Raw genomic sequence first — 24,297 nt, 5'->3', positions numbered from 1 at the left:
GGAACCCCCGCCACACACACACGGCCCGAGACCAAAGGCTGGAGGGTGGTGCTGAGCCCCTTCCCAGGGACGGGCACCCAACCCCGGGTCCGACTCCCGCGGGGAAGCCGGGCAGCCCCGCCCCCACCGCCGCCCCGGAACAGCGGTGGCGCCTGCGCCTGCCGGGCCCGCTCTCCCAACCCCTCCGGCCGCGCCCGGGCTCGGATTTCAAAGCCCGGGCTCCCGGCGGTGAATGGGCCGGCGCTCCCCCGGCCTTTCCCACAGACCCCTCCCGCGGCGGCCCTGCCCCTCCCCGCGGCCCTCCCTCCGCGCGTCCACGTGACGCCCGAGCCTCGGCGGCTCGGATTACGGCCGCCGCTCCAGTCCCCGCGCCGAGGCTGCGCCGCCAGCTGCCCGCGCCGCGCCCCCCGCGCCGCCCGCCAGCCCCGCCGCGACATGGCCCGCGCCGCCCCGCGGCGGCCCGCGATCCCGGAGCGCGGCGCGGCCGGCCGCTGAGCGCAGCCCGGAGGCGGCAGGCCCGACCCGGCCTCGGAGTCCCAGCGCCCTGCCTGCGCCCCCCGCCGCCGCCGCCGCCGCCGCCGCCCGGCCCGAGCATGGAGACGGCGGAGAAGGAGTGCGGCGCCCTGGGCGGGCTCTTCCAGGCCATCGTCAACGACATGAAGGTAACGGGGCGCGGCGGGGCGGGCGGCCCTGCGGGCGCGCGGGTGCCGGTGCGGGTGCGCGTCCGCTGTGGGTTCGCGTGGCGGCGGGCAGCCGTGCCCCGCTGTGTCCGTGCGCCGCCGTGCCTGTGTGCCCTTGTCTGAGCGCGTCTGGCCTGCTGTGTCTGCCGTGCGCCCGGGTCTCTGGGGCCCCGTCTTGGGCGGTGTGGGTGCTCGTGTGTCGGGGTGCCCGTGCGGTGCCCGGGGACCATGCCCCGGGTCGCCCGGGTCGCAGCGCCCCCTTGGGGTCCCGACCCGAGCCTGCGCACACGCGGGCTCCCCGCGCCCCAGACCCCCAAACCATGAATGGGGTTTGGCTCCGGGGGCGACTCCACGGCCCTTTAACAGGCCCGGGATCTCCCCGGCCTCCGCCCCCTACCACCACCATTCCCCCCTCCCCCCCGCCCCCGACGGCCCCGGAGCCCAGACAATGCTGTCACCGCCAAAGCTGGGAAAAATAATAAAGCAGGGAAGCGTTAACTCCTCCTCTGCCGGCCTCGGCTTCAGTGCCCAGTGCCCGGGTTCCCCAAAATAAGCTCCAGTACTCCAGAGTCTCCACAATGAGTGTCCCTGCATCCCAAGGCCTCCGTCCCCACCTTGGGAGGAGGAGGGAGAAGGTTGGGTTGATGGAGCAATCCTGAGGGGCGGCTGCTATCGCTCCAGGCTCTCAGCTCCAACCCCCTCCCCGTGACTGCCCCAGGTCAGGCTGGAGCGGGCCACCAATTCTCGGCCCACCACTGGCTCACCAGGTGGGGAAACTGAGGCCTGGGAATGGCTCAAGGTCATTAAGGAGACTGTTGGACACTGTCCCTGACCTCACCCCTCAGTGTTGATCTAGGGAGCAAAGGGGATCCTCTCCCTCAAAGAGGCTAGGGTTTGGCAGGGCTGGCCTAGGCTGACTAGGCAGAGAGGAGGGCCAGCTCCAGTGACACGATGGGGGCCAGAAAGCAGCGTTTCTACCCTTCTCCTCTGGGGCAAGGGAAGAGCAGGGGAGAGAACTGGGAACTCCTCAGAGCCCCCACCCTCACAGCCTCTCTCACACTCCAGCTACACAGCATAGAGTCTTACGGTGACATCGCAGGCCCCGGGAGGACACACCACAGTGCCCAGGCAGGCCCTTCACGGGGCTCCCAGTGCTGCCAGGGGAACAGCCCCAGGGGCAGCTGTCAGATCCCTGCACCCCCACCCCCACCCCCAAGGCACCTGGAGCCACCCTCACCCAGAACTACAGGGTTAGCAGCGTGCATGGACGTCCCTCCCTGTCCCCCATATAGGGTGCTCCCCTGAGAGCCCCGTCCCCTGCAACTCCACCTCCAAGCCCCTTCTTGCCAGCTCCCCAAAGTCCTGGCCTCTCTCTGCCCTCAGCAGCCCCTCCTGCCTTGTGGACATCACAGCCCTGGCACTGAGTTTCCTTCCTGGAACCAGACCACCCTCCCCCAGCCATTCCCAGGGCTGGCGGAGGGGGGACCTTCCCGCACCCTCCTCCTGCTGGCATCGTCTCTGCAAACACTGCAGACAGCAGCAGCTTTTGCTCAGAGAAGAGGGGCAGGACTGTCTCCCTCCCTGTCTAGGCAATTTGCAAGGAACTTTGCGATGAGACAGAAGGAAATGGGCCCAGATTGTAACAAGCGGTTCAGGCAGGATTTTCTGACATGTGGAAGCAAACTGGGAGAGGTTTCACCTGGGATGATGCCAAGTCCCGATATCCCCTTACCTATGACACATGCGTGTGTTTGGGCCAGGGGCAGGGCAGGGGACCAGGCCACCTGAAGGCCATCATCTGGATTTGGGGGACAGCTTCTGGCTGTTACCCTCAGTGGCTTGAGCCACAGAAGCACCAGGGTTTCCGTAGAGGAAGGTGGTCAGGGTGAGGAGACTGAGCTCGGCTGTGAGGCCCTCCACCGCACGTCCACAGGCCCCACAGCCGCCCACGCTGGCCCTCCTGGAGGCCCAGACCCTGGCGTGGGGGTGGCAGAGGAGGGGGAGGAGGAGCTGCGCCTGGAGCCTGGAGGGCCTGGAGGAGGGCACGAGCTCAGGGATGGGGAGGGGGCCCTCGGGAGCTTTCCCTGCTGCTGTGCCTCATTTAACTCAGCACAGATGCCCACTGAAGCCCAGAGAGGGGCAGGGACTTGCCCAGCATGACAGGACTGGCTGCAGCTCCCCGGGCTCTGCCTCAGCCCCAGGCTGCACCTTCAGCAGCATTGGCCCATCCGGAAAACAGGGTCATAATCTTTGCCTGTCCCCGAGAGTGGGGAGTGTCACCCAGACTCCTGGCAGAGAAGCAGGGATCCCATGTCCACTCTGTCCACCAGCGTTAACCCAGCACTTACTGTGTGCTGGGCACTGTGCTAGTGCTTTCCGTGCAATCTCCATACTGACCCAGTGACGTCGGTGCACTTCCCACCCCGACCTTAAAGGTGAGCAAACAGGCTCAAAGGGGAAGCCCTGGCCCAAGGCCACCCAGAAAGCCCCCTCTCTGAGATTGCAGCCTGAGCCACTCACCTGCACAGCCCAGGGCGCCATCAGAGACAGAGTGTCCGGGGGCCAGGGGCCCAGCAGCCTCCACATCGATCTCATCCCATCCACTTGAGCACCTCTAGTGACGAGCGTGTAACCTCTCCCCTCCAGAGCAGCCTGCGCGTCTCTCCCGTCCCTGCAGTCCCTGCCCCATCCTCGATGCCCAGATACTTGTTTCCCACATCCCGAAAGTGAGGGGGCAGGATCCCTGATGTGTAGTGACTAGTCAGACATCGGATCAGATCCACTCTGGGTGGCCTTGGGCAAGCCGGTTAATCTCTCTGAGCCTCAGTTTCCTCATCTGTAGAATAGGGGTGACAACAGTATTCATTTCACAGGGTTGTTGTAAGAATTCAATGCGATCACACAGTGCCTGGCCCACTGCACACTCTTGGTCAGCAGTAGCGGTCCCTGTCACTAGCAACAACAACCCAGAGCCCTAGAGCCTGAGTGACAGCCAGGGTGCGGCCTGTGTGAGGGCGCAGGCCTGGGTGAAGACTTGAAGACAGAGGACACCCCTGGGGCACTGGCTGCTCTGGCCTCTCAACCTCGCCTCTGGGGTCCTCATGAGTTACCAGTGGGGGGTGGAGTCTCAGGTCCTTAGAGACCCAGGTGCTCCTGTCCATCTGCTGAGGAGGGGCTGGGCCTGGCCTCCCCCGTGCCCCATCCTGTCCCCTCTCCAAGAGAGCTGAGGCTGTGAAGGTCTGGGATGGCGCGAGCCTGGCCGGGCGGAAGCTGTGGGGGTGGGCCCCAGCCTAGGGACTTCAGTGGGGTAGGGACCTGTCTCTCCCCAGCTTCTCCCAGTCCCTGGCTCTCTGAGACTGCCCAGAGGCTGCTGGGAGTGCTGAGAAGGTTTCCTGGGGGCAGCTGCCTCTGGACCCCTGTACCCACAGCATCGTCTCTTCTCCCTGGAGGTCTTAGCAAGGCTTAGGGCTGAGGGTGTTGAGGTGAGGGAGGGTGCCAAGCCCTCAGGACTGTCAGGCTCCCAGGCTGACCTCCCAGGCTCCTTTCCCCTGAGCTGTGCCGCGTAGAGACAGCCCACCCTCAGCCTCCCCCTTCCCACTCCAGCCTGTGTGAACTTCTCAAATATTTGCTTTCCCTGGGCACCGGTTGGGCTGGGCTAGGAGGGGAGGGAGTTTCTGAGGCTCCCAGAAGCTGCCCTGTCCTTCCCACCCCTGCAGGCTGGCCCTGTCCCTGGGGTTCCAGCCCGGCAGAGCCTCCGTCTGAGGCCTAGGGGACTGGAGTCTCTGCCTTCCCCCTTTCCACTGGAAAAGCACCAGCTCCCAGCGCCCCATCCCACATGGAAGGGAAGGTCAGAAGCATCTAGGGGCTGTGGGTTTTGCTGGCCTGGGGCACCCCTTCAAGGATCAAGGTTTCCAGAGGGCCACTGGGCCAGGACCCAATAGCCACGGGAGGGCCCATTTCTCAGAAAAGCCCCTTGATCACACTGGACAACTTGATCGCCAGGAGCCTGGCTTCCCTACTGGCAAACTCCCTCCCAACTCAGTGCTTTGGGCCAGGCTGGGATAAAGGCCACACTGTGTCCCCAGGAGGGGAGGGGAGCCGGGGGTGTAGAAAGGTGGCTCTGTTGGCCGCACAAGGCCCCATTCAGCCCGGGGCCTGACTGTCCCGGGCAGGCTGGCCAGGCCCTGCAGCAGCCACAGCCTCCCCAGGCCTGGGAGCCACTGCTGCTGGCCTGGGATGGATGGATGGCCGGGCTGGCAGTTGCTTCCGGGGCACAGGGTGGGGGCCCCCAGAGGCCCCAGGTTAGACCTGGCATGCCTGGGAGCCCTGGCATGGCACACTGTGCCTCTGCTCCCACACCATGTGCACCATCCCGGGCTGTGTCCGGAGAACGTCTTGCCCCTGGTGTGGCTCAGCCCAGATCCCTTGCCAGGCCCCTCCCATCCCCAAGGAGGCAAGACCTGCCATTCATTGTTTCCGTCTCCCTTGAGGATGTGGGCCACCATTGCAGACAGCTGGCCGGAGCTCCTGACTGTCAGGAAGGGAAGGATGGGCAAAGGTGCCTGTTCCCAGAGCCAGGCCTTCGTCATGCTCCATATCTCTGTCCTTGGTCCTCAGTCCCCCTCGAGGGCCCAGGGGCCTCCCTCCCCGCAGAGGCAGGGCTGCTCTCTCAGAAACTGCTCAGAGTCTGGACCCAGGCTCGTGGAGAGGCCAGCCCAGGTAGGGCCCTGCAGCCCTCATGGAGTCTCACTTCCTCTCCCATCTCCTCTGCAGAGCTCCTATCCCATCTGGGAGGACTTCAACTCCAAGGCCACAAAGCTGCATTCCCAGCTGAGGTGAGCCTGCTGAGGGTGCCCCAGCTGGGGAGGGAACAGGTAGAAAGGACACCTCACCCACAGACCATCCCACTGTCCATCTCCCCAGGACCACTGTGCTGGCTGCTGTGGCCTTCTTGGATGCCTTCCAGAAAGTGGCTGACATGGCCACCAACACCCGAGGTGGGGAGGGGGCGTGGACGCCCCAGGGTGGGCTTGGAAGCTGGGAAGGCTGAGTGGGATGTGAGCCAGGGAGAGGACACCAGGCCCAGAGTCGGGACCTTGAGTTCTGCTCCCTGATGAAATGGGCTTTTTGTGGGGAGAGTGAGCCGCTAGAGGCGTGCAAGCAGGAGTGGGTGAGAGGTGACAGGATGTTACGGGGTGGGGGTCCCCTTCTCGATTCTGGGCGGCTGGTTGGACTGCTCAGCCACAGTTGTTCACGCTTCCCTATGGTGAGTCTGATTGTGGCTTCTTTTCCACCCCCATCTGCCCTTCTGAGAGCACGCAGGGCAGGTGAACATTCCCTGTTGGCCTTGGCGTCTCCTCTGCGTTCTGGTCCGAGTAGCAGGGACCTGGGGCCCCTGCTCCTCCGGAGGGTGAGACCTAAGGCAGTGGGCGCGTGCTCTCACCCTCACACCTGCATCTGGGCGCATCTGGAGGGGTTCCCGGTGGGGCGGGAGGAGACTTGGGTTGGCTCTTTGGATGGTCTTTGGCGCCGGCCTCTCCCAGCTGGGGTGAAGCGCAGCTCCTGGCCTGACCACCGGAGCAGCCGCAGCTGCAGGAGGCTGACACAGCCAGGATCGCGGGACCTTGGGCGCGCACGGAGGAGGGGCTCGGTAAACGCTGAGGAAAGGTCAAATCCCCTGCTGGGGCCGGCAGGCTGCGGCGTGCTGGGGGCGGGGCGCGGGCCGCCGGCTTGGCCTTCGCGGGCCGGTGCGCCGCCTCGTGGCCCGCGGCCGGAACTGCAGAAGCCCCGGCGGGCCCTTCCCCACGCTGCGCGCTTGCCTCGCCAGGGGCCACGCGGGACATCGGCTCGGCGCTCACGCGCATGTGCATGCGCCACCGCAGCATCGAGACCAAGCTGCGGCAGTTCACCAAGTGAGTGGGCCCTGCGGGCGGGCGGCCGGGCGGGGGCGCTGCAGGCAGACCTCCGTGGCGGCCCTGACCCTCTCGCCCCCGCCCACAGCGCGCTACTAGAGAGCCTCATCAACCCGCTGCAGGAGCGCATCGAGGACTGGAAGAAGTCGGCCAACCAACTAGACAAGGACCACGCAAAAGGTGGGTCCGGGCTCAGCCGGGCTTCCCGCCCCATACTTGGCGGAAACGCCCGTCATAGCGCTCCTCTCTCATCCCCTGCACAGAGTACAAACGAGCCAGGCATGAGATCAAGAAGAAATCTTCAGACACACTGAAGCTGCAGAAAAAAGCGCGCAAAGGTAGAGCCCAGCGCAGCCCACAGAGGCACAGCCCCACGGGGCCCCACTCCGTATCCCCCACCACCCTATGGGGCGCCCCAGGGCATCATCCTGGCCTGAGGGGCCCTATCCTAGACACAGGACCCTCCAACCTGATGGGTGGGACAGAGGGAGCGCCCTGCACCCCAGACCCAACCCAGGACCTCCCCTCCTGGGGAGGCAGCAGGAGGCCCAACAGGCCCAGGCACCCCCCAGACCCCCCAGGAGTGGCTCTGTCCATCCGGCTGTCTTTCACACATTCTTTCTTTCTCTGTCTCTCTTCTCCTCTTCCCAATCCTTCCTGTAGAGCTACTGGGTAAGTCAGATGTCCATCCCTCCAGCTGTTCCTCCCGTCCTTGTTGTCCTTGTCGCATTTGTCTGTCTCCCCCAGCTCAGGGCCATTGGAAGGAGCCTCTCCAGGCCAAGGAGGAGCGAGGAAGGCGGTCGGTCCAGCGAGGGAGGGGCCTGGGGCACAGTCCCCTTGGGGCCCCTGGGGCCCCTGGCCAGGGATGAGTCCGGGGCCACTTCTGGGTCAGTCTGCCAGGCCAAGAGGGGCTGGACTGGGCAGGGTGGGGGGCACAGGCCCTGGCTGCCCCACCCCCACCAGGCCCTCCCAGAGTCCTTATCTCTTGCCTCCGCACTTCTTGTCTCGCTGTCTCCTTTACATCTTCTCACCTCTCATTGTCTCTCTCGCTGCTTCTTTGTGTCGCTGCTGCTGTCCTTGTGCATCATTCCCTGAGCTGAGTGGGGACCCACACACCCCCTTCCCCGTCCCCTGGGCCCAGCCCCTAGCTCTCCTGGCCCCCACACTTCCTAGTGGCCTGGCCTATTGCTGCGCCCCGCCGCCCTACTTTGCCCTGCTTCCACTCTTCCTCCCTGTACCCTGGGAGGTGAGGGACCACCCTCCCACGGGCAGTGAGGGTGTCCTGGAGGGTGGAAGTCTCAGCTCTTATGGAGGCTGCCGCTGGGTTCCCTTGAGCACAGCTGCTCCAAGGGCAGCCCTGGGGCTGCCCAGGGCTCTGCCCACCCCAGGACCTGGGTGGCTTCGCAGCTTTGGTATCTTTCCTGTGTGCTTGTCTGTCTGTCTTCTCTGCCTGCTCTGGGGACCAGCCTTTCCACAAATGCCGGCGTCCCAACTGCCCTCGCCAGTCTCCTGGCCCCCATGGCAGTGCCCAGCCCCACGGCCAGGGACACCACCACGGGGCCTGAGCCATGGATACAGCGGGCTGGGCTTGGCATCCCCAGCGCGGCCTCTCCTCCAAACCCCTCCAGGGAAAGGAGACCTGCAGCCCCAGCTGGACAGCGCCCTGCAGGACGTGAATGACATGTACCTGCTGCTGGAGGAGACAGAGAAGCAGGCGGTGCGCCGGGCCCTGATTGAGGAGCGCGGCCGCTTCTGCACCTTCATCACCTTCCTGCAGCCTGTGGTGGTGGGTCCCTCGGGGACACAGAGGCATTCTAGCATCTCCACCATTGGGCTAGTTGAGGGGTCTCCATGAATCCCGAGAAATCCCAAGAACCAGGATTTGGGAGCCTCTATCCGCCCAGGCAGCGTTGGTTGGTGGGAAAGGGTGAGGGAGGGGAGGCCCGGTGTGGCCTGGCCCTCCAGGGTACGTGGGCAGGGGCGGGGCCGAGAGGCTGACTCACTGCTCCGTCAGAATGGCGAGCTGACCATGCTGGGAGAGATCACCCACCTGCAGGGCATCATCGACGACCTGGTGGTACTGACCGCGGAGCCGCACAAGCTGCCCCCCGCCAGTGAGCAGGTACGGCCAGCCCTGGGGACAGGGGAGGGGATGGCTTGCCCTTGGTTGGCAATGATAGAGGAGAAAGGGGACAGCATGTGGGGGAAGCAGCTGGGCAGGAGGACCATGTTCTGTGGGGATCTAGGAGCACCTGCCCAGGTGAGCGGTGGTGTGCCCAGGACCCTGCGAGGGCCTTAGACGGAGAGCAGACGGGTGGACGTCCCAGATCCACAGGGCCTGGCCCTGCCTCTGCCCGCAGGCTCCCCCAGGCGAGCCAGACCTGATGATGCTGCCTGCTGTCCATGCCCAGACCCGTCAGCTCCGCCTGACCAGACACACCTGCCCCCACCTGCCGCCCTGCCCACTTCACCCCACCCCTGTGTTCCCACCACTCTAGGGTCAGCCCTACCTGACAGCACCATGGTGTTGCTCTCATGAGGCGCTTACTGTGGGCCCAGCCCCATGCTGAGCACTTCCCGTGGGTCCCCTTGTTCAGTCACCCCAACAAGCCTCTAAGATAGGAATGATTGGCTGCATTTCACAGGAGAAAGCTGAGGCTCAGAGAGACCCAGGAACTTGCCTGAGGGCAGAGCAGAGCCAGGATTTGAACCCATGGTGTCCCTCATGGTCACTCTGGCCTGGCTCCTCTACCAGCGACAGTGAGTCCCCAGGAGCACCAGGTTCTCCTGTGTCCCAGTCTGGGCAGCATCCCTGAGCAGCAGAGGGGGCAGGATCTCCCCAGGCATTCCCCCCCAGCTCTCTGGCAGCCCTGCTTCCTGCCCCTGAGTGAGGAGCTTGTGTTAGGAAAAGGCTGGGGGTCAGGGGGGCTTCAGACTCCCCGGGATCTCCTTTGGGGCCTGGTTCTCAATTTGGAAGACAGCGGGCATGTGGGGGGAGGCCTCTGGCCCTCTGGGGGAAGGCCCAGGAAAATGATGAGGCTTTCTGCAGGCAGGGTTGCCTCTAGTGACCCCATCCATGTCCCCGTCCAGGTGATTAAAGACCTGAAAGGCTCAGACTATAGCTGGTCCTACCAGACCCCACCCTCATCACCCAGCAGCTCCAGCTCCCGGAAGTCCAGCATGTGCAGGTCAGTGGAGGGCTGAAGAGGGGTGGGGAGGGGCAGGGGTACCACAGCAAGGAATGGGGAAGGTCCCACCAACACTGCATCAAGAATTGCCTCAGGAAAAAAAAAAAAAAAAGAATTGCCTCAGGGCCCCAGAATTCACACAACTCTGTGTCATCAAGGAATCTGCAAGCTTAGGGGAGAATATACTCTCATGGAAAGACTGCTGCTAGTGCAGGCGTGTGTTGGGTAGGGTGGCAGCATCTTCGTTTATGGAGCAACGAGTGTGCACCAGGTGCCACGCTCAATACTTTATGCCTTTTCTGAATTGAACCCTAACACCATCGTATCAGGTGTGATGTTGTCTCCATTTCACAGAAGGGGAAACTAAGGTACATAATCCCAGCGTTTAACCACTAGGCTCTGCCAGGCCCAACACAGTCTGGGGCAATAGTAGGAATCTAAGATGGGGAGGTCCATAGAGGCTTTGGGGGACATGTGCTGAGGCCACAAGCTTACCTTATGGACACTGCAGTGTGGCTGTTCCTGAGAGCTGGTGCCTGGGCAGCTGCCACAGGCCTGTACCTGAGCCCAGGCTGGGCCCCCAAGGTCTTGCAGAGCCAGGGAGAAGCCAAGGGTCTTGCTCAATCACCTGGCAAGCTCAGGGTCAGGAGCACCTCCTGGGCAGGATTTGGAGGAGCTATTTAAGATTCAAGGCTCCTCAGTGGGAGTGCAGTGAGAACAAAGGAAGTTCCAGGGGGGAAGACCCCTCTGTGCCAGGCACCCTTTCCCCAGAACCACCTTGGCTGGGCACCCGGGGCGTGGGCGGTAAGCCAGGCACAGCAGTCAGCTGCTCCTGCAGGGAGAGGAGGGTCTGCGTCCCCTGGAGGCTCTTCAGGCCCCGGGTGGGTGACTGTCACAGGAAGGGAGGGTTGATTGCAGGGGACACCCGTGACCAAGGGTGGGGGCAGGAGGGCTTCCCAGTCATGCTCAGGAGGAAGGTCAGGAACATTGCCCAGGGGTGAAATTGTTGCACAGAGGATGTGAGCTACGGAGGGCTGGACACCCTTTCAGGGGGTGGAAAGGATGCGGGCGATGGCAAGTCCAGGACCGTCACCACACACTAGACGTTCAGTTAGGATCTGATGGCAAATATCAGACTTTGAGAAGACCGTCGTGATCAGACTTCTGTCTGGTTGTAGCCTGACTGGAAAGCCCTTTGATGCTTGGTGACTTTTTCCTCCTTGTTAACCTGAGGTCTAGTGTTTGTAACGGCAGAGTAGGATGCAGAGACTGCCTTGCTTTGGGTGTGCCCTGTCGGAGGCTTCTGGAGCACTGGGGTGCTCGGGGCCGGCGCTGGGGCAGCTCTCCACTGCGGTCCCCTGTCGAGGCTCTACCCTGTCCCCCAGTCCTGGAACCCAGCTCCTCTGTGGCGCTTGGGTCTCAGGACCTTATGGTCTGACATTGTTTTTTCCTTCCTTTGCCCCTCACCTCTCTCCCCTACCCTCGTCTGTCACCCTCCCTTCCACACGCACCCCTGTGTCTCCCTGTCTGGCTGCTGTGCCTCCTCCTTCACTCCCCCAGCGCCCCCAGCAGCGGTAGCAGCGCCAAGGGTGGCGGAGCCCCGTGGCCTGGGGGTGCCCAAACATACTCACCCGGTTCCACCTGTCGCTACCGCAGCCTGGCGCAGCCAGCCACCGCCACCACCCGCCTCTCCAGCGTCTCCTCCCATGACTCTGGCTTCGTCTCCCAGGACGCCACCTACTCCAAGCCCCCATCACCCATGCCTTCAGACATCACCAGCCAGGTGAGGGGGCGTCTGCCGAACCACCCAGGGTGGGGTGCAGTGGCCTCATGACAGCCTCAGGCTATCCATGTGGGGGGTCACCTACAGCTGTGGAGACTAGCCTGGAGGTCCCCAGGGACACCGCATTGAGGACTAACCTGAACTCAAGGCTAAGGAGAGGTGGAAGGTCTTGGAGCAGCTTGCCAGCTCTGGCCCCTTGTGACCCTCCGCCTACACAGACTGGCTGTGATGGAGTGGCTGGCCCTAGGAGGCATCCCCAGGAGCCCCAGGATCTGCAGACATCCTCCCCCTTCTCTGCACCTTGGCCAGCTCATTCTGAACACAGAGACTGGCCCAAGAATCTTCTTCAGGTGCAGGCTCAGATCCTGCAGCCCAGAGGAACTACAGAAGACAGAGGGAGGTCAGGCCACATGCCCAGGGTGCTGTTCTTCCCCATCATGGCGAGTGGCTCCATTTGAGCTCAGCATTCTGTACTCTCCTGCTCTCTCGTCCAAGGATGTCCCCCACTGCACTGCCAGTCTCCCCTCCTCTGCCGGCTCACTCCTATCAGTACACAAACACATGCTCTTGTATCATCCATCTTAAAAGCCCTCCCTTCCTCCATGTTCTCCTCCAGCCACCTAGTCTCTCCTTCACAGCAAAATGTCTCAAAAGACTTGTCCACACTGACCATATCTGCCTCGTTCCCCGTTCATTCCTGTCTGCTTCACCTAACAGTAATTGAGAAGCTACCGTTGTTCATTTCTTCCATATAGTTCTATCTGTTTGCTTTGTATATTTGGGGACTATTTTATTAGGTGTGCATACAATTTTAAAATGTTAAATTTTCTTAGTGAACTGCATCTCCTAATGAGATGTAGTTGATCCTCTGTTCCTTGTATGTTTTCTAGCTTAACGTCTGTGTTGTTTGATCTTACTACAGCTACTTCAGCTTTATTATGCTCAATATTTATGGTATCATTTTCTCTTAGCTTTAAAACTCACTATGTCCTTATGTTTTAGATGAGTCTCTTGTAAACAGCATATGCCTAGATTTTCTTTTCTTATCCAATCTGACAATCTCTATCTCTTAATTGACATTTTTAGTCCATTCACATTTATTATGATTATTGGCATATTTAGACCTCTGTCTTACTTTTTTCTTTCTATTCAGTCTGCTTTTTCTGTGCTTCTTTTGTCTCTTCTCTTGCTTTTTCCTTGTTTTCTTCCTTTCCCCATTATTTTCCTTCTACTGAATTTTCAGTTATACTTCTTATTTCATTTCTTTTATAGGTTACCTTGAAATTTTACCATGTATCCTTAGCATAGTCACAACCCCACCTCCTGAATAATTCAAGAACCTTAACACATATTTTAACTCCAGTCACCCACTCCCTCCCCTTATAAAAGCTATTATGTTATTCTCTTTTTAATTTCCCCTACAATTGACATTTTTCTTCTTAATTTCATAATTATTTTATACATACAGTATCTGTTTAGATTTACCCATACGTGTTTATGCTTTTTTTTGTTCATTTCTTCCTTGTATCCCATCTTCCTTCTAAGGTCACTTTCCTTCTTTCTGAAGTAAAATACATCCTTTAGAAGTTCTTTTAGAATGGGTCTATAGTAGTAAACTCTCAGTTTTTGTTTATCTGTAAACATGCTTTATGTTTTTCCTCTTTCTTGAAAGTTAGTTTTGCCAGGGATGCAATTCTGGGATGACGTTACTGTTTCCACATTTTGAAGATATTTTACCCCTGTGTTCTGGCTTCTGTGGCAGGTTGAAAGGTCTGCTGTCAGTCACTCTTGTGCCTTTGTGAATGATCTGACTTCTCTCTCTGGCCACTTCAGTTTTTCTACAGAGTATCTAATCGTGGATTTGTTTTTATGTAACCTCACTTGGTGTGTTTGTGTTCCTCTGTCTTTGTGTTCATGTTTTTCATTTGTTCTAGGAATTTTCAATCATTATCTCTTTATTCTTACTTTCATTCTTTCTATTCTCTCCTTTTGGGCTTTCAGTGAAATGTCTGTCAGACCTTCCTGTTCCATCTTTGCATGCCTCTTCACTCTCGTATTTCCCATCTCTCTGTTTCTGTGGATAATTTTTTCAGGTCTGTCTTCCAATGTACTTTTTTCTCTGTTTTATAGCTATTTAACCTATCCATTAAGGTTGTTTTTTTTTTTTTAATTTTGAAATAATTTTAGCCTTGTAGAAGATCTGTAAAAAGAGTACAGAGTTCCCACCCACCCTCCCTCCCCACAGTCTCCCTGGATGTTAACATCTCATGTAACTACCAAACAATTTTCACAACCAGGAAATTAACACAGGCACAATGCCATTAACTAGTCAACAGACATTTTTCACGTTTTGCCAGCTTTCTCACTGACATCCTTTTCCTGGTCCAGAAGTCCAGGATCCAGCACAGGACCCTACCTTGCATTTTATTATTGTGTCTCTTCAGGCTTCTCCAGTCTGTAATAGCTCCTCAGTCCCTCTTTCATGACTTTCAAATACTGCTCATGTATGTTGTAGAATATCCCTCATTTTGAGTTTGTCTGATGTAAGAGCATAGCAGTGATTTACTGCTATTCTACCTCCTCACCAGCTCTTGGTATCCTACATCCTTTCCATTTGAGCCATCCTGGTAGGTGTTGTAGTAATAGTGCCCTGTGTTTTTAATTTGCATTTCCCTGATGGCTAATGAGGTTGAACACCTTTTCATACTATTTGGATATCCTCTTTTTGTGAAGGATCTGTTCAAATCTTTTGCTTGTTTTTCTCTCCTAGGTTGTCTTTTTCTTGTCGATTTGTACAACTTCTTATATATTGTGGATACAAGTTTTTTCATCTGATAATCTCTGATTCTGTGGGTTGCCGTTTTACTCCCTTAATGGGGTATTTTAATGACCTGAAGTTCTTAACTTTAATATATGTCCAATTTATCTATTTTTTTCGATTGTTAGTGGTTTTTCTATCCTATTTGAGGTTTGAGGTATTTTTGTGTACTCCAAGGTCACAAAGATGTTTTCCTCCAAAAGCCTTTTTGTTTTACCTTTTTTTCATTTAGATCTGCAGCTCATCTGGAATTAATGTGTGTGTGTATGTGGTGTGAGGTAGGGGTCATTTTGTCCACATGAATATCTGACAATTTACAGAAAAATACCATCTTTCCCACCACTGCACTGTAGTGTGTTACCTTTGTCATAAAACAGAGGTCTGTGAATGCGTAGCTGTTTCAGGAGTTTATATTCTATTCCACTGGTTGATTTGTCTGTTCCTGTACCAATACCACACCCTCTTAATTGTTATAACTTTATAAAAAAAACCTTGATATCTGGTAATAAAAAGTCCCCCAGCTTTGTTGTTCTTCAATATTACCTTGTCTATTTTTGGCCCTTTGCATTTCCTTATATATTTTAATATCAGCTTGTCAGTTTCCACTAAAAAACAAAACCAACCCCTGGGATTTTGACTGGGATTACATATGTCTCTCCATTTACTATCGCTTTACCTTCTTCCAATAATATTTTGCAGTTTTCACGTGAGGATCTTGCACATCTACTGCTGGATATTTTTCCCTGGGTATTTGATGTTTATTGATGCTATTTTAAATTATTTCGGCTTCTTCAGAGTCTCTTGCTTTTTAGCTGCTACTATTTATAAATTTGATTTTTGTTGTATGTTGATCTTGTATCCAATAGCCCCATTAAAAATACATGTTAGTTCTTTTGAGTATTCTATTATACATACACAGTCATGTCTTTTACAAACAACCATTTTCTTCTTTTTCAATTCTTTTGCTTTTTACTTCTTTTTTATGCTTTATTGCACTGCTAGAACGTCCAGCGCTAAACAGAAATGATGACAGTGGGCATCCTTATCTTTTTCCAACCTCAGAAAGAAAAGTATTGATACTTTTGTAGATAACCCTGTATCAGATTAAGGAAGTTCCTCTCTATTGCTAGTCTAAGTGTTTTGTTTTTCATGAATGAGTGTTAAATTTTTCCACTGAGTTTTTCAAATACTTTTTTTTTTCTTTGTTTTAGCACTTATATTGGTAAAATTCTAAATGTGTTTAGTATTTTCTCTGAATCCTTACCTGTAGAGTTTAGTTTCCTCTCATTTCGGTCATAAAGCAGGATGATTTAGAGACTCTTACTTGGTCGGTACAGGATCTGGAGAGCTGCTGCTGATTGCTCCCCTCCCGGGTTAACTCTGGGTCATCAGCAGGGTGAGTGGTCCACCTTGGCTCTTGCCCAGTCTCTCGAGCACAGGGCTGAAGCCAGCCTCTGCCCTGGGGACCCTCATGGTCCTCTTTCTGCCCTTGCTTCTTTTTTCTTCATTCTTTGTTATTGTTCTTTCTTTCTTTCTTTCTTTCTTTCTTTGGCTGCCCTGGGTCTTAGTTGCAGTACGTGGGATCTTCGTTGCGGCACGTGGGATCTTTTAGTTGCGGCATGCGGGATCTAGTTCCCTGACCAGGGATCGAACCCGGGCGCCCTGCATTGGTAGCACGGAGTCTTAACCACCAGGGAAGTCCCTCTTTGTTGTTCTGAGTTGGGGGGCCTCCCAGGGTACCTAGTTCCTGCCACTGTCCAGAGCAGGAGCTTCCTGGGCACCCTGTCTTGTCTTCAGTGGGCTTCTGCCCCCACCATTCTATGAAACAGCTCTGGAGGTCTGCACAGACACCCCTCTGCCTCGTCTGCAAGGACCCCTTGCAGCCCCAGCACCGCTGACCCTCCCTCCTTCGCACAGCAGGTTCTTCCCCTGATTCTGTGACATCATCTGCTCGTGGTCTTCCTCCCACGCCACCAGCAGCTCCTGTCACTCTTCTTTGCTGAGCCGTCCTCTTCTTCCCAAGCACTGAATATCAGCCTGACATCCTTGAACCTTTTTTCTGACTGCCCTCGTCCTGACTGCCTAGGTGACCTTATTCTAACGGGTGCTGGATTTGTGGTTCCAAACCTGATTTCTCCCTAAAGTCCAGATTATAAATACAATTGCCTGCATTGCATCTGGACATAGATATCTAACAGGCAGCTCAGCTTAATATGTACAGGATGGAACTCTGGACTCCATTCCTTCTCAGGCCCTTCTGAGAAAACAGTGACACAGCAACCCGGCAGTTCAAGCCAGCACCCCACTGCCATCTGTAGTATTGTTCTTTCCCTGCCCACCACATCCAGGCCATCAGCAGCCAGTGCTCTTGTTAATCCTCAGAGTGTGTGGTTCTTGAGCTGGGCTGGGGGAGTAGGTGAGTGCCCATGGTATGCTGCATTCCACTGCAGATGCTCACGGCCGTGGCCCTGGGGGGCGCGGGGTGAGGGTGCTGAGTCAGAAGGCCCCGCTGCATGCCAGTGCCGTGACCAGATCTGTTCTCTCCTCTCCTCCTGCCTCCCCGTCCCATCCGCCTGCCTGCTCGCCTCTGCGTGGCAGAAGTCCTCCAGCTCAGCGTCCTCCGAGGCCTCGGAAACCTGCCAGTCCGTTAGCGAGTGCAGCTCCCCCACCTCGGTCAGTGCTCCCCACCTGCAGGGGGACGCAGGGAGGGCCCAGGTTTGACCAGAGGGGTGTGTACACAGCACCTACTCCCCATGAGACAGGCCTCCTGGGCACTCCCCACACACTCATGTCCTTCCCTCCTGGGGTCCTCATCCCGCCCCTGGGCCTGCCACAGCACCCTCCATGCTCTGCCCGTGGCCATGATTGTGAGCCTGAGGCCCTGCGTGGGTCTGGAAACCCTAAACCTCAACAACAGTGAGGGCTCCCTTGGCCAGGAGCAACAGGGCCAAGGGTCTTCCTGACCCACCTGCCATGCCCTGCAGGACTGGGCCAAGGCCGGCCCCCATGAGCAGCCCTCAGGCACCACCCTGCAGCGGAGGAAGGACAGAGTGGAGCTCCTGCGAGACACAGAGCCAGGCCCGACCAGTGGGGGCACCCTGGGCCCCAGTGGAGAGGAGGCCCCCCGACCCCGCATGTCCCCTGCCACCATCGCAGCCAAGGTAAGTGGCCACTCCCCGGGCAACCCAGCCAGGGCCCCACCTTTACTCCTAGGTCAGCACCAGGAGGCCAGGCAAGTGGTCGCAGGGCCAGCTCAGACCGCCTGTTGGGGGCTGCCTGCAGTCCAGGCTGAGGGGGGTAGCAGGGAGCAAGGTTTCAGCCTGCAGTCTTACCGCCCCCAGCACGGTGAGGAGGTGTCCCCTGCGGCCAGTGACCTGGCCATGGTGCTGACCCGCGGCCTGAGCCTGGAGCACCAGAAGAGCAGCCGGGACTCCCTGCAGTACTCCAGCGGCTACAGCACACAGACCACCACGCCCTCGTGCTCCGAGGACACCATCCCCTCCCAAGGTAGGCCCCAGGGGCTGCGGGCAGGTGGCGGGGCCTTCACAGCCCCGAGGCTCCAGGCCCACCGCATCCCGTGCCCCCCAGGCTCTGACTACGACTGCTACTCAGTGAACGGGGACGCAGACGGGGAGGGCCCGCCGGAGTTCGACAAGTCGTCCACCATCCCTCGCAACAGCAACATCGCCCAGAACTACCGCCGCCTGATCCAGACCAAGCGCCCGGCCTCCACCGCGGGGCTGCCCACCGCCGGGCTGCCCACCGCCGCGGGCGCGCCCCCCGGAGTGGCCACCATCCGCCGCACGCCCTCCACCAAGCCCACCGTGCGCCGCGCCCTCTCCAGCGCCGGCCCCATCCCCATCCGGCCGCCCATCGTCCCAGTGAAGACGCCCACGGTGCCCGACTCCCCCGGCTACGTGGGGCCCACACGGGCGGGCAGCGAGGAGTGCGTCTTCTACACCGACGAGGCCGCCTCACCTCTGGCGCCAGACCTGGCCAAGGCCTCCCCGAAGAGGCTCAGCCTGCCCAACACAGCCTGGGGCAGCCCTTCCCCCGAGGCCGCCAGCTACCCGGCGCCGGGGGCCGCGCTGGCGGCCGAGGACGAGGAGCAGCAGCAGCAGCAGCAGCTGGCCGCCAACCGGCACAGCCTGGTGGAGAAGCTGGGGGAGCTGGTGGCGGGAGCCCGCGCCCTGGGCGAGGGCCAGTTCCCCTTCCCCACGGCCCTGTCGGCCGCCCCCGTGGAGGAGACGCCCGCCCCGCCGCCCGCCGCCACCAGCGACCCCCCCGCCGAAGACATGCTGGTGGCCATCCGGCGCGGGGTGCGGCTCCGCAGGACCGTCACCAACGACAGGTCGGCGCCCCGCATCTTGTGATGGCGCCACCTTCTGGCCCGGGCGAGGCAGGGGGCCTGGCCAGTGGGCAGCGGCCACTCAGAGCAGAGGCACCGTCAGCAGACAGCAGAGCCGGGCAAGCTTTTCTTTTCTTTTTTTTTAAAGTCACACGAGGCAAAGCCACTTTATTGGAAAGAGACAGCCAGGTTGGATTCAAGGCTTAAACAGGAAGTGACTACTTAAGCGGACCTCGCTAGCACGGAGCCTGCGGGCCTTGAACTGGATTTGTTTCCAACTTTCCTTGCCTACTCTGCCCCTCCTCTTCCTCCTTCCAGGCCCCGCCTTTTCCACGTGTGGGTGAGCCCCAGAGCCGTGCTCCCTGCCCACAGCAGAAGGGCGGGGCCGGCCTCTCGCTGTCCCTGCAGCCGGGCAGGGCCCCGCAGTGCCACAGCGTAGCTGGCCCAGCCCAGCTTCGCCCTGTCTGCCCAGGGAGGGGACAGAGGCCTCGGGCTTCTCTGGAATGCTGGCCCCTCCTCCTGAGCCCCTCTCCTGTCTTCTCCTCTCCCTGCCTCTCCCAGTCTCCTCTCCATCAGGAGGCAAAGTGGCTGTGGAGGGGCCAGGGGCCCTATCGGCTAAGGTATCTGGTTGGACCAGAAAGCTCCACAGAATGGCTGGCTGTTGGGGGTGCCAGTTGAAGTTAGGAGCCAGCCCACCCATCAGGGGAGGGGGCCTAGGGCCCAAGTCAAGTCTCTTGGGGAAGAAGTGCAGGGGACCTGCTTGGAGGAGGCTGGGGACACTGAAGCAGCTTCCCCTCCCCCCAAGTATGGCTGGGGTTGGGGGCAGGGCGGGACTGGGCAGCAGGGAAGGGGTCCAGAGGCCGGGGGTCATCTGGCCAGTCCCCTAGGAGCTGCTTTCAGATCCCGTGGTCATCTGGGCATGTGGAGGCTTTAACTCTGGTGATGGTTTCAGCCACCTTTGGCGGCGGGGGCTGGAGCTGGGGACGGGGGGTCTTTTATAAATATATAATAAAATGAGCTGACCGGACAAGGACTGCGTGTGGGTACAGGGTAGACGGTACAGGGTGTGTCCAAGAGTGCCTGAGGGACAGGAGGCCCCACAATGGCCTGGTGGGCCCATGGCAGGAGGAGGAGAGCCTAAATGGCTCCCAAAGGCCAGAGGGCAGCTGTTCTCTCCAGCATCCGGAGCAAAGCCAAAATGAGGTTGGAAAAGGCTGGAGGCTGGGCCTCCTGCAGGTCTGCTGCAGACCAAGGGGGTGGAGTAGTTGGGGGCTTTGACTCTCTGTCGTCAGAGGAGATGCCATCTCAGGATGGTCCTATGCAGAGGGGGGGAGGGGGTCACCCCTGTGCCCCTGCACCATGTTGCGCCCACTCTAAGCAGGTAAAAGCACGTGTGCCAAGGGCAAGCGGAGGGCTTCCTGTGGCCCCTCAGGCCAGCTGAGAGCGGTCAGGGTGGCAGGGTCACAGGACAGGGGCCTCCCGGGATCAGGAGAGCTGGCTTCTCCTGGTCTGGGTGGGGCTGGGGCTCCTGGCAGTTCTTGTGCAGGAAACTGGGGTCTAGGCAGAGGAAGGTGTGGGGAACCAAGGATACCCCTGCGTGGATGGAGCCCCACGGGGTGGAGAACGGTACCTGTAAGTCGTTAGGTCGGAGAAAGGAGCCTTGCTGAGCACACCACACTTGGAGGCGGGCCCGAGGAGAGAGGGCCGGGAGAGCAGGCGTCCTGTATTTGAAGGCTTGGGGCGGGGTTTGTGCTGCACCTCCCCCCAGGGTTTGCCCAGGTGGGCTGATTTAAGATGCAGGTTATGTGATGTGAGCAGGGTAAGGGGCAGTGGGGTGGGGGTGTAGCTGAGTCCCCAGGAGGAAGGGCTTGCCCCTGTGGAGGGGGGTGGCTTCGGAGACCCAGGGAGGGGTGGGTGTGGCACAGCTGCCCCCCCCCCATACTCCAGTGGCCCCCTCCCCCTCCAAGCCACCCCCAGGGCTGTACATAACTCCTCCATCCCCCCCCCCCAACCTCGTCCATTTAGTGACCACCTCGTAGGCCCACCCCTTTGGGATCCGAGCCAACCATCCTGCATCACAGACTTTGGTTTGGGGGACTTCTTTACGTTTGTTTCATTTTTCTTTTTGTACAGAGAAATATTCTTTTCAAAAGCGTCTTGGCTGAAGTAACTTTTCTGGTGCTGTTGTTAACTTGTTCCTTTTTTTAATTTATTTCCCTACCCCAGGCTGCCCCTCCTGGTTCCTACTCACTTTTTCTTCCCTCCACCACCCGCTCCCCGCCCCCATCCCATCTGAACCATTTTGTTTCTTTTCTTTCTGTCCGTTTTTGGATAAATCATTCTCTCCTTTCCCCTACACCACCTGGCAACCCATCCTCCCCTTGATTTAAATAGTCACTGCTACAAGTAACAAATGCACTGTGAAGATTCCAGTATTAATAAAGTTGTACTGTAATTAACACCCCTGCCTCTGCCTGGCTTCTCCTGCAGCTGCCCCTGCCTGCACCCCAGCCCTGGCCCATCCCAGATGCTGGCTGGGGGGGTGGGGGCTCCCTGCAGGGCTCTGTGATTGGCTGGGGGCGGGGGGCGGGGCTGGGGAGCAGTGTGGCCAGGTCTTATACCAGGACCCATGCCTTTGAATGCCTCAGCTCTGTTCCTGCTGGGGACGGTCTTAGGGTTGCCAGATGTAGGAAGAGAGGGCAGGTGGCCAAGATGCACTGTAGGGATTCAGCCCAACACCCCCTGCCCCATCAGACTTGCTGAGGCTTCACGGGCTGGGGCAGGGCTGAAAGGAACTCAGTCCTTCAAATACCCACCATTCCAGGGCCCTGGCTAAGACCCTGATCATTCCAAATCTGAATCCTCGTACCTAGGCCCCAGGGCCAGACCAGCCCACCCCGTGCCTCTTGCCTCCTGCACTTGGCGGGAGGGGAAAGCAGCCGTCTCCAGGCTCACCCCCGCAGATGCAAAGCAAACCAAAACAAACCAAAACAAAGTGGGTGTTTAATAGAAAAAATGAAAGAAACTGGCAAGATGTGGCATTTGGCTATGCCCTACTCCCAGCTTTGCTGCCCTCTCCCCAGCTTTGCTGAGTTGTGTCCCCCCCCCCCATGCCCACCTGGTACAGCTCTGGCCTCTTCGGGCTTAGGAGACGGTCAGCACGACCTTCAGGGAAGGGGGGCAGCCCAGGCAGTGCCAGGAGGGGCCGTAGTCTCTGTCCTCATTGACCTTCAGGTGCCTCCTGCCCTCACCGCTACAGGTGAGACCATGGGAGGTACAGAAGGTGGGAAGCTGAGCCCTTTTCAGGCACTGAGTCCCCCTCAAAGGAGAAATACCCCTCTAGGGTCTCCTCTCCCAAGAGGGGCTCCCCACCACCACCCAGCGAAGTCTCAGGCCCAGTCCATCTCTTGCAGGAGCTCCTCCAGCTGCCCCACCTGGGTGACCACACAGGCCGCTCCGGGCAGGAGGCCTTCGCCCTGTGCCCTCAGCAGCTTCACTGAGCCGGGGGTCCAGCCGTGGATCCCAGGGAGTAAGGCAGGGAGGTGGGGGGCTGCTGGGGCAGAGGGTACAGCCGGGCGGCCACACACTGTGACGAGGGTTCTGGGCTGTGAGGCTGAGGCCTTGACACCTCACAGTCCTGCCAATTTAGGACAGAGCTTTGTTTACCTGCAGGGGACACACACACACACACAAATAAGACTGCAAGAGTGCTCAACACCCTCCTTATCCCCAGACCAAGCCACACTGTTCTCCCGGTACCCAGGGCCCATCTCAGCTTCCAGAAATGTCCTGGAGCCCTGGGGAGCAGAGGGCATGGCGAGGAGGGTCTTGGCTCTACTCAATGACGGGCTCAGACGCTCCGTGTCCCGCCCCCAGCCCCAGCCACTCAGACCTCCTTACAGCAAGAGCAGTACAGCAGCTCCATGACCCGGAAGCAGTTGTCCAGCAGAGCTTTGGGCCGCACTGGCTTCAGGCTTCCTGGGGCACTCAGGAGGGACAACACTGCTTCCACCTGGGGGCTGACCGCCACACCCTGGAAGGGAGGAAAACCTTAGGACCACAGGCAGCACCCCAGCCTATGAAGAGATCCCAGGAGAGCTGGGGCCGGGGCGGGGGGGGGGGGGGGGCTGTCCTGCCTGGAAGGAGGACAAGAGTTCCTGTGACCAGGACACCTGAGAGCAATTTCTCTCCTTCCTGCAGGTACCATTTTTCCTGGGAGGGGCTCCCTCGATGTCCCTCACTCTAGCACAACACACAGAGGCTTCTCTTTTTCTCTCCTGGGGGCAGGCCAGACAGGGAGCAGGTGGAGGCATCCTTGCTGTTCCAGCCCAGGCCCGGCCACCCCCACATGAGGAGTTCCCGTCCCAGGGACACTGTCCTTCAGAACGCAAAGACCCACACTGACTCCAGGGAAGAAGAGACAGGACCCTCAGGAGGGTCGGTCATATCGTGAGGCACAAGGCACACGGACAGGGCTGGGTCTCTGGCTCTAAGCTCAGGGGCTCCTCTCCGCAGCACTTAACAAAAGGAACATGGTGTGGGGAGCACTGAGCACCATGGGAAGGGCAGAGCAGGGGCCAGATCTGTGGTAGAAGACATGGAGCAGGAGGAAGTGTGGGACCTGAGCTGGAGAAGGACCTTCCTAAACGTGAGGTGTTCTAGGTTGAGCCGTGTGTCCCCCTGCCCTGCCTCCCCCTAAAAAAGCTATGTCCAAGTCCTAATCCCTGGTACCTGTGGATGTGACATTTTTGGAAATAGGATCTTTGCAGATGTAATTAAGTCAGGGATCTTCAGATGAGATCAGTCTGGATTTAGGGTGGGCCCTAAATCCAATAACTGGTATCCTTATAAGAGAAAGGACATGAGACACAGAGGGAAAGTCCGTGTGAAGACAGAGGCAGAGGTCAGAGTGATGCTGCCACAAGCCAAGGACACCACGAGCCGCCAAAAGCTGGAAGAGGAGGGAGAATCCGCCTCTGGAGGAAGCATGGCCCTGCTGACACCTTGATTTCAGACTTCTGGTCTCCAGAACTGTGACAGAATGATCTCTGCTCTTTTAAGCCACCAGCTGGTAGTAATTTGTGACAGCAGTCCCAAAAAACTAATACACAAAGGCTTAGAGAAAGAATTGAGGGTGGCAGGAGGGCAAAGGGGCCCATGCCCAAGGCCCTCCCCCACAGAGGTGAGGCACACGTGGAGCAGGGCATCGAACACTAACATTGTGAGAAAAGAGGTCACATGCTGGTTCAATCTGAACAGCCCAGGTGGGCAGGGCCTCGGCCTACCCACAATCTCTTTCCCAGCCCCCAGACCAGCTCCCCAGAGCTCTGAGAGCCAGAGACACTCCCAAGGAAAATTGAGGATGGAACACGCTCCATTCCCCAGGTCAGCTCCAACCCACCCTGCCCACAGGCACAAGAGAGCCACCAAGGAAACGGCTGGGTCTCCCGGCCTCCCCAAAGTTCCAGGCAGCTGCGAAAGCAGGTGCTGGCCCTGAGCCCTGGTGTCAGCAGAAGCTCCCAGCTGGCTTCCTGTTGGCTGTTCTCTCTGGGCAGCAGGTGGGAGCAC

The 24,297-nt window shown here is 58.5% G+C and overlaps 2 protein-coding genes across 11 annotated transcripts in view; one reads left to right on the top strand and one right to left on the bottom strand.

The window, feature by feature from the left end:
* The first annotated feature begins 495 nt into the window (after positions 1-495).
* MTSS2 (MTSS I-BAR domain containing 2) lies at positions 496-21,170 on the top strand. 5 transcript variants are annotated; one of them, XM_057712637.1, is made up of 14 exons: positions 496-662; positions 5,454-5,515; positions 5,604-5,677; positions 6,508-6,592; positions 6,681-6,772; positions 6,856-6,930; positions 8,221-8,378; positions 8,607-8,714; positions 9,683-9,780; positions 11,437-11,563; positions 16,980-17,054; positions 17,366-17,542; positions 17,723-17,888; positions 17,970-21,170. In XM_057712637.1, the coding sequence occupies exons 1-14, from the start codon at positions 594-596 to the stop codon at positions 18,752-18,754; spliced, it is 2,151 nt and encodes a 716-aa protein (XP_057568620.1). In that variant the 5' UTR covers positions 496-593; the 3' UTR covers positions 18,755-21,170. The 5 variants fall into 5 exon arrangements, with proteins under 5 accessions (XP_057568620.1, XP_057568618.1, XP_057568619.1 ...); XM_057712635.1 differs by having other exon boundaries at positions 11,341-11,563; XM_057712636.1 differs by lacking the exon at positions 16,980-17,054 and having other exon boundaries at positions 11,341-11,563.
* Positions 21,171-21,712: 542 nt separating this feature from the next.
* IL34 (interleukin 34) overlaps positions 21,713-24,297 on the bottom strand; it is a 56,220-nt gene continuing 53,635 nt past the window's right edge. For all 6 annotated transcript variants that reach the window (XM_057713304.1, XM_057713308.1, XM_057713307.1 and 3 more), the window contains exons 6-7: positions 22,630-22,762; positions 21,713-22,395 (exon numbers count right to left, since the gene is read on the bottom strand). In XM_057713304.1, coding sequence (XP_057569287.1) covers positions 22,223-22,395; positions 22,630-22,762 — 306 coding nt within the window. In that variant the 3' untranslated portion in view covers positions 21,713-22,222. The remainder of the gene's footprint in view (positions 22,396-22,629; positions 22,763-24,297) is intronic.

This window comes from Hippopotamus amphibius, chromosome 16, assembly GCF_030028045.1.
Source record: "Hippopotamus amphibius kiboko isolate mHipAmp2 chromosome 16, mHipAmp2.hap2, whole genome shotgun sequence".
NCBI lineage: Eukaryota > Metazoa > Chordata > Mammalia > Artiodactyla > Hippopotamidae > Hippopotamus > Hippopotamus amphibius.
This window is presented reverse-complemented; position numbering and strand designations above follow the sequence as displayed.

Coding starts and splice junctions, on each gene's coding strand:
- MTSS2 (XM_057712635.1), top strand. CDS start 594: ATGGAGACGGCGGAGAAGGAGTGCGGCGCCCTGGGCGGGCTCTTCCAG. Junction 9,781..11,340: donor CGGAAGTCCAGCATGTGCAG/GTCAGTGGAGGG, acceptor TCACTCCCCCAG/CGCCCCCAGCAGCGGTAGCA. Junction 17,543..17,722: donor CTGCCACCATCGCAGCCAAG/GTAAGTGGCCAC, acceptor TACCGCCCCCAG/CACGGTGAGGAGGTGTCCCC.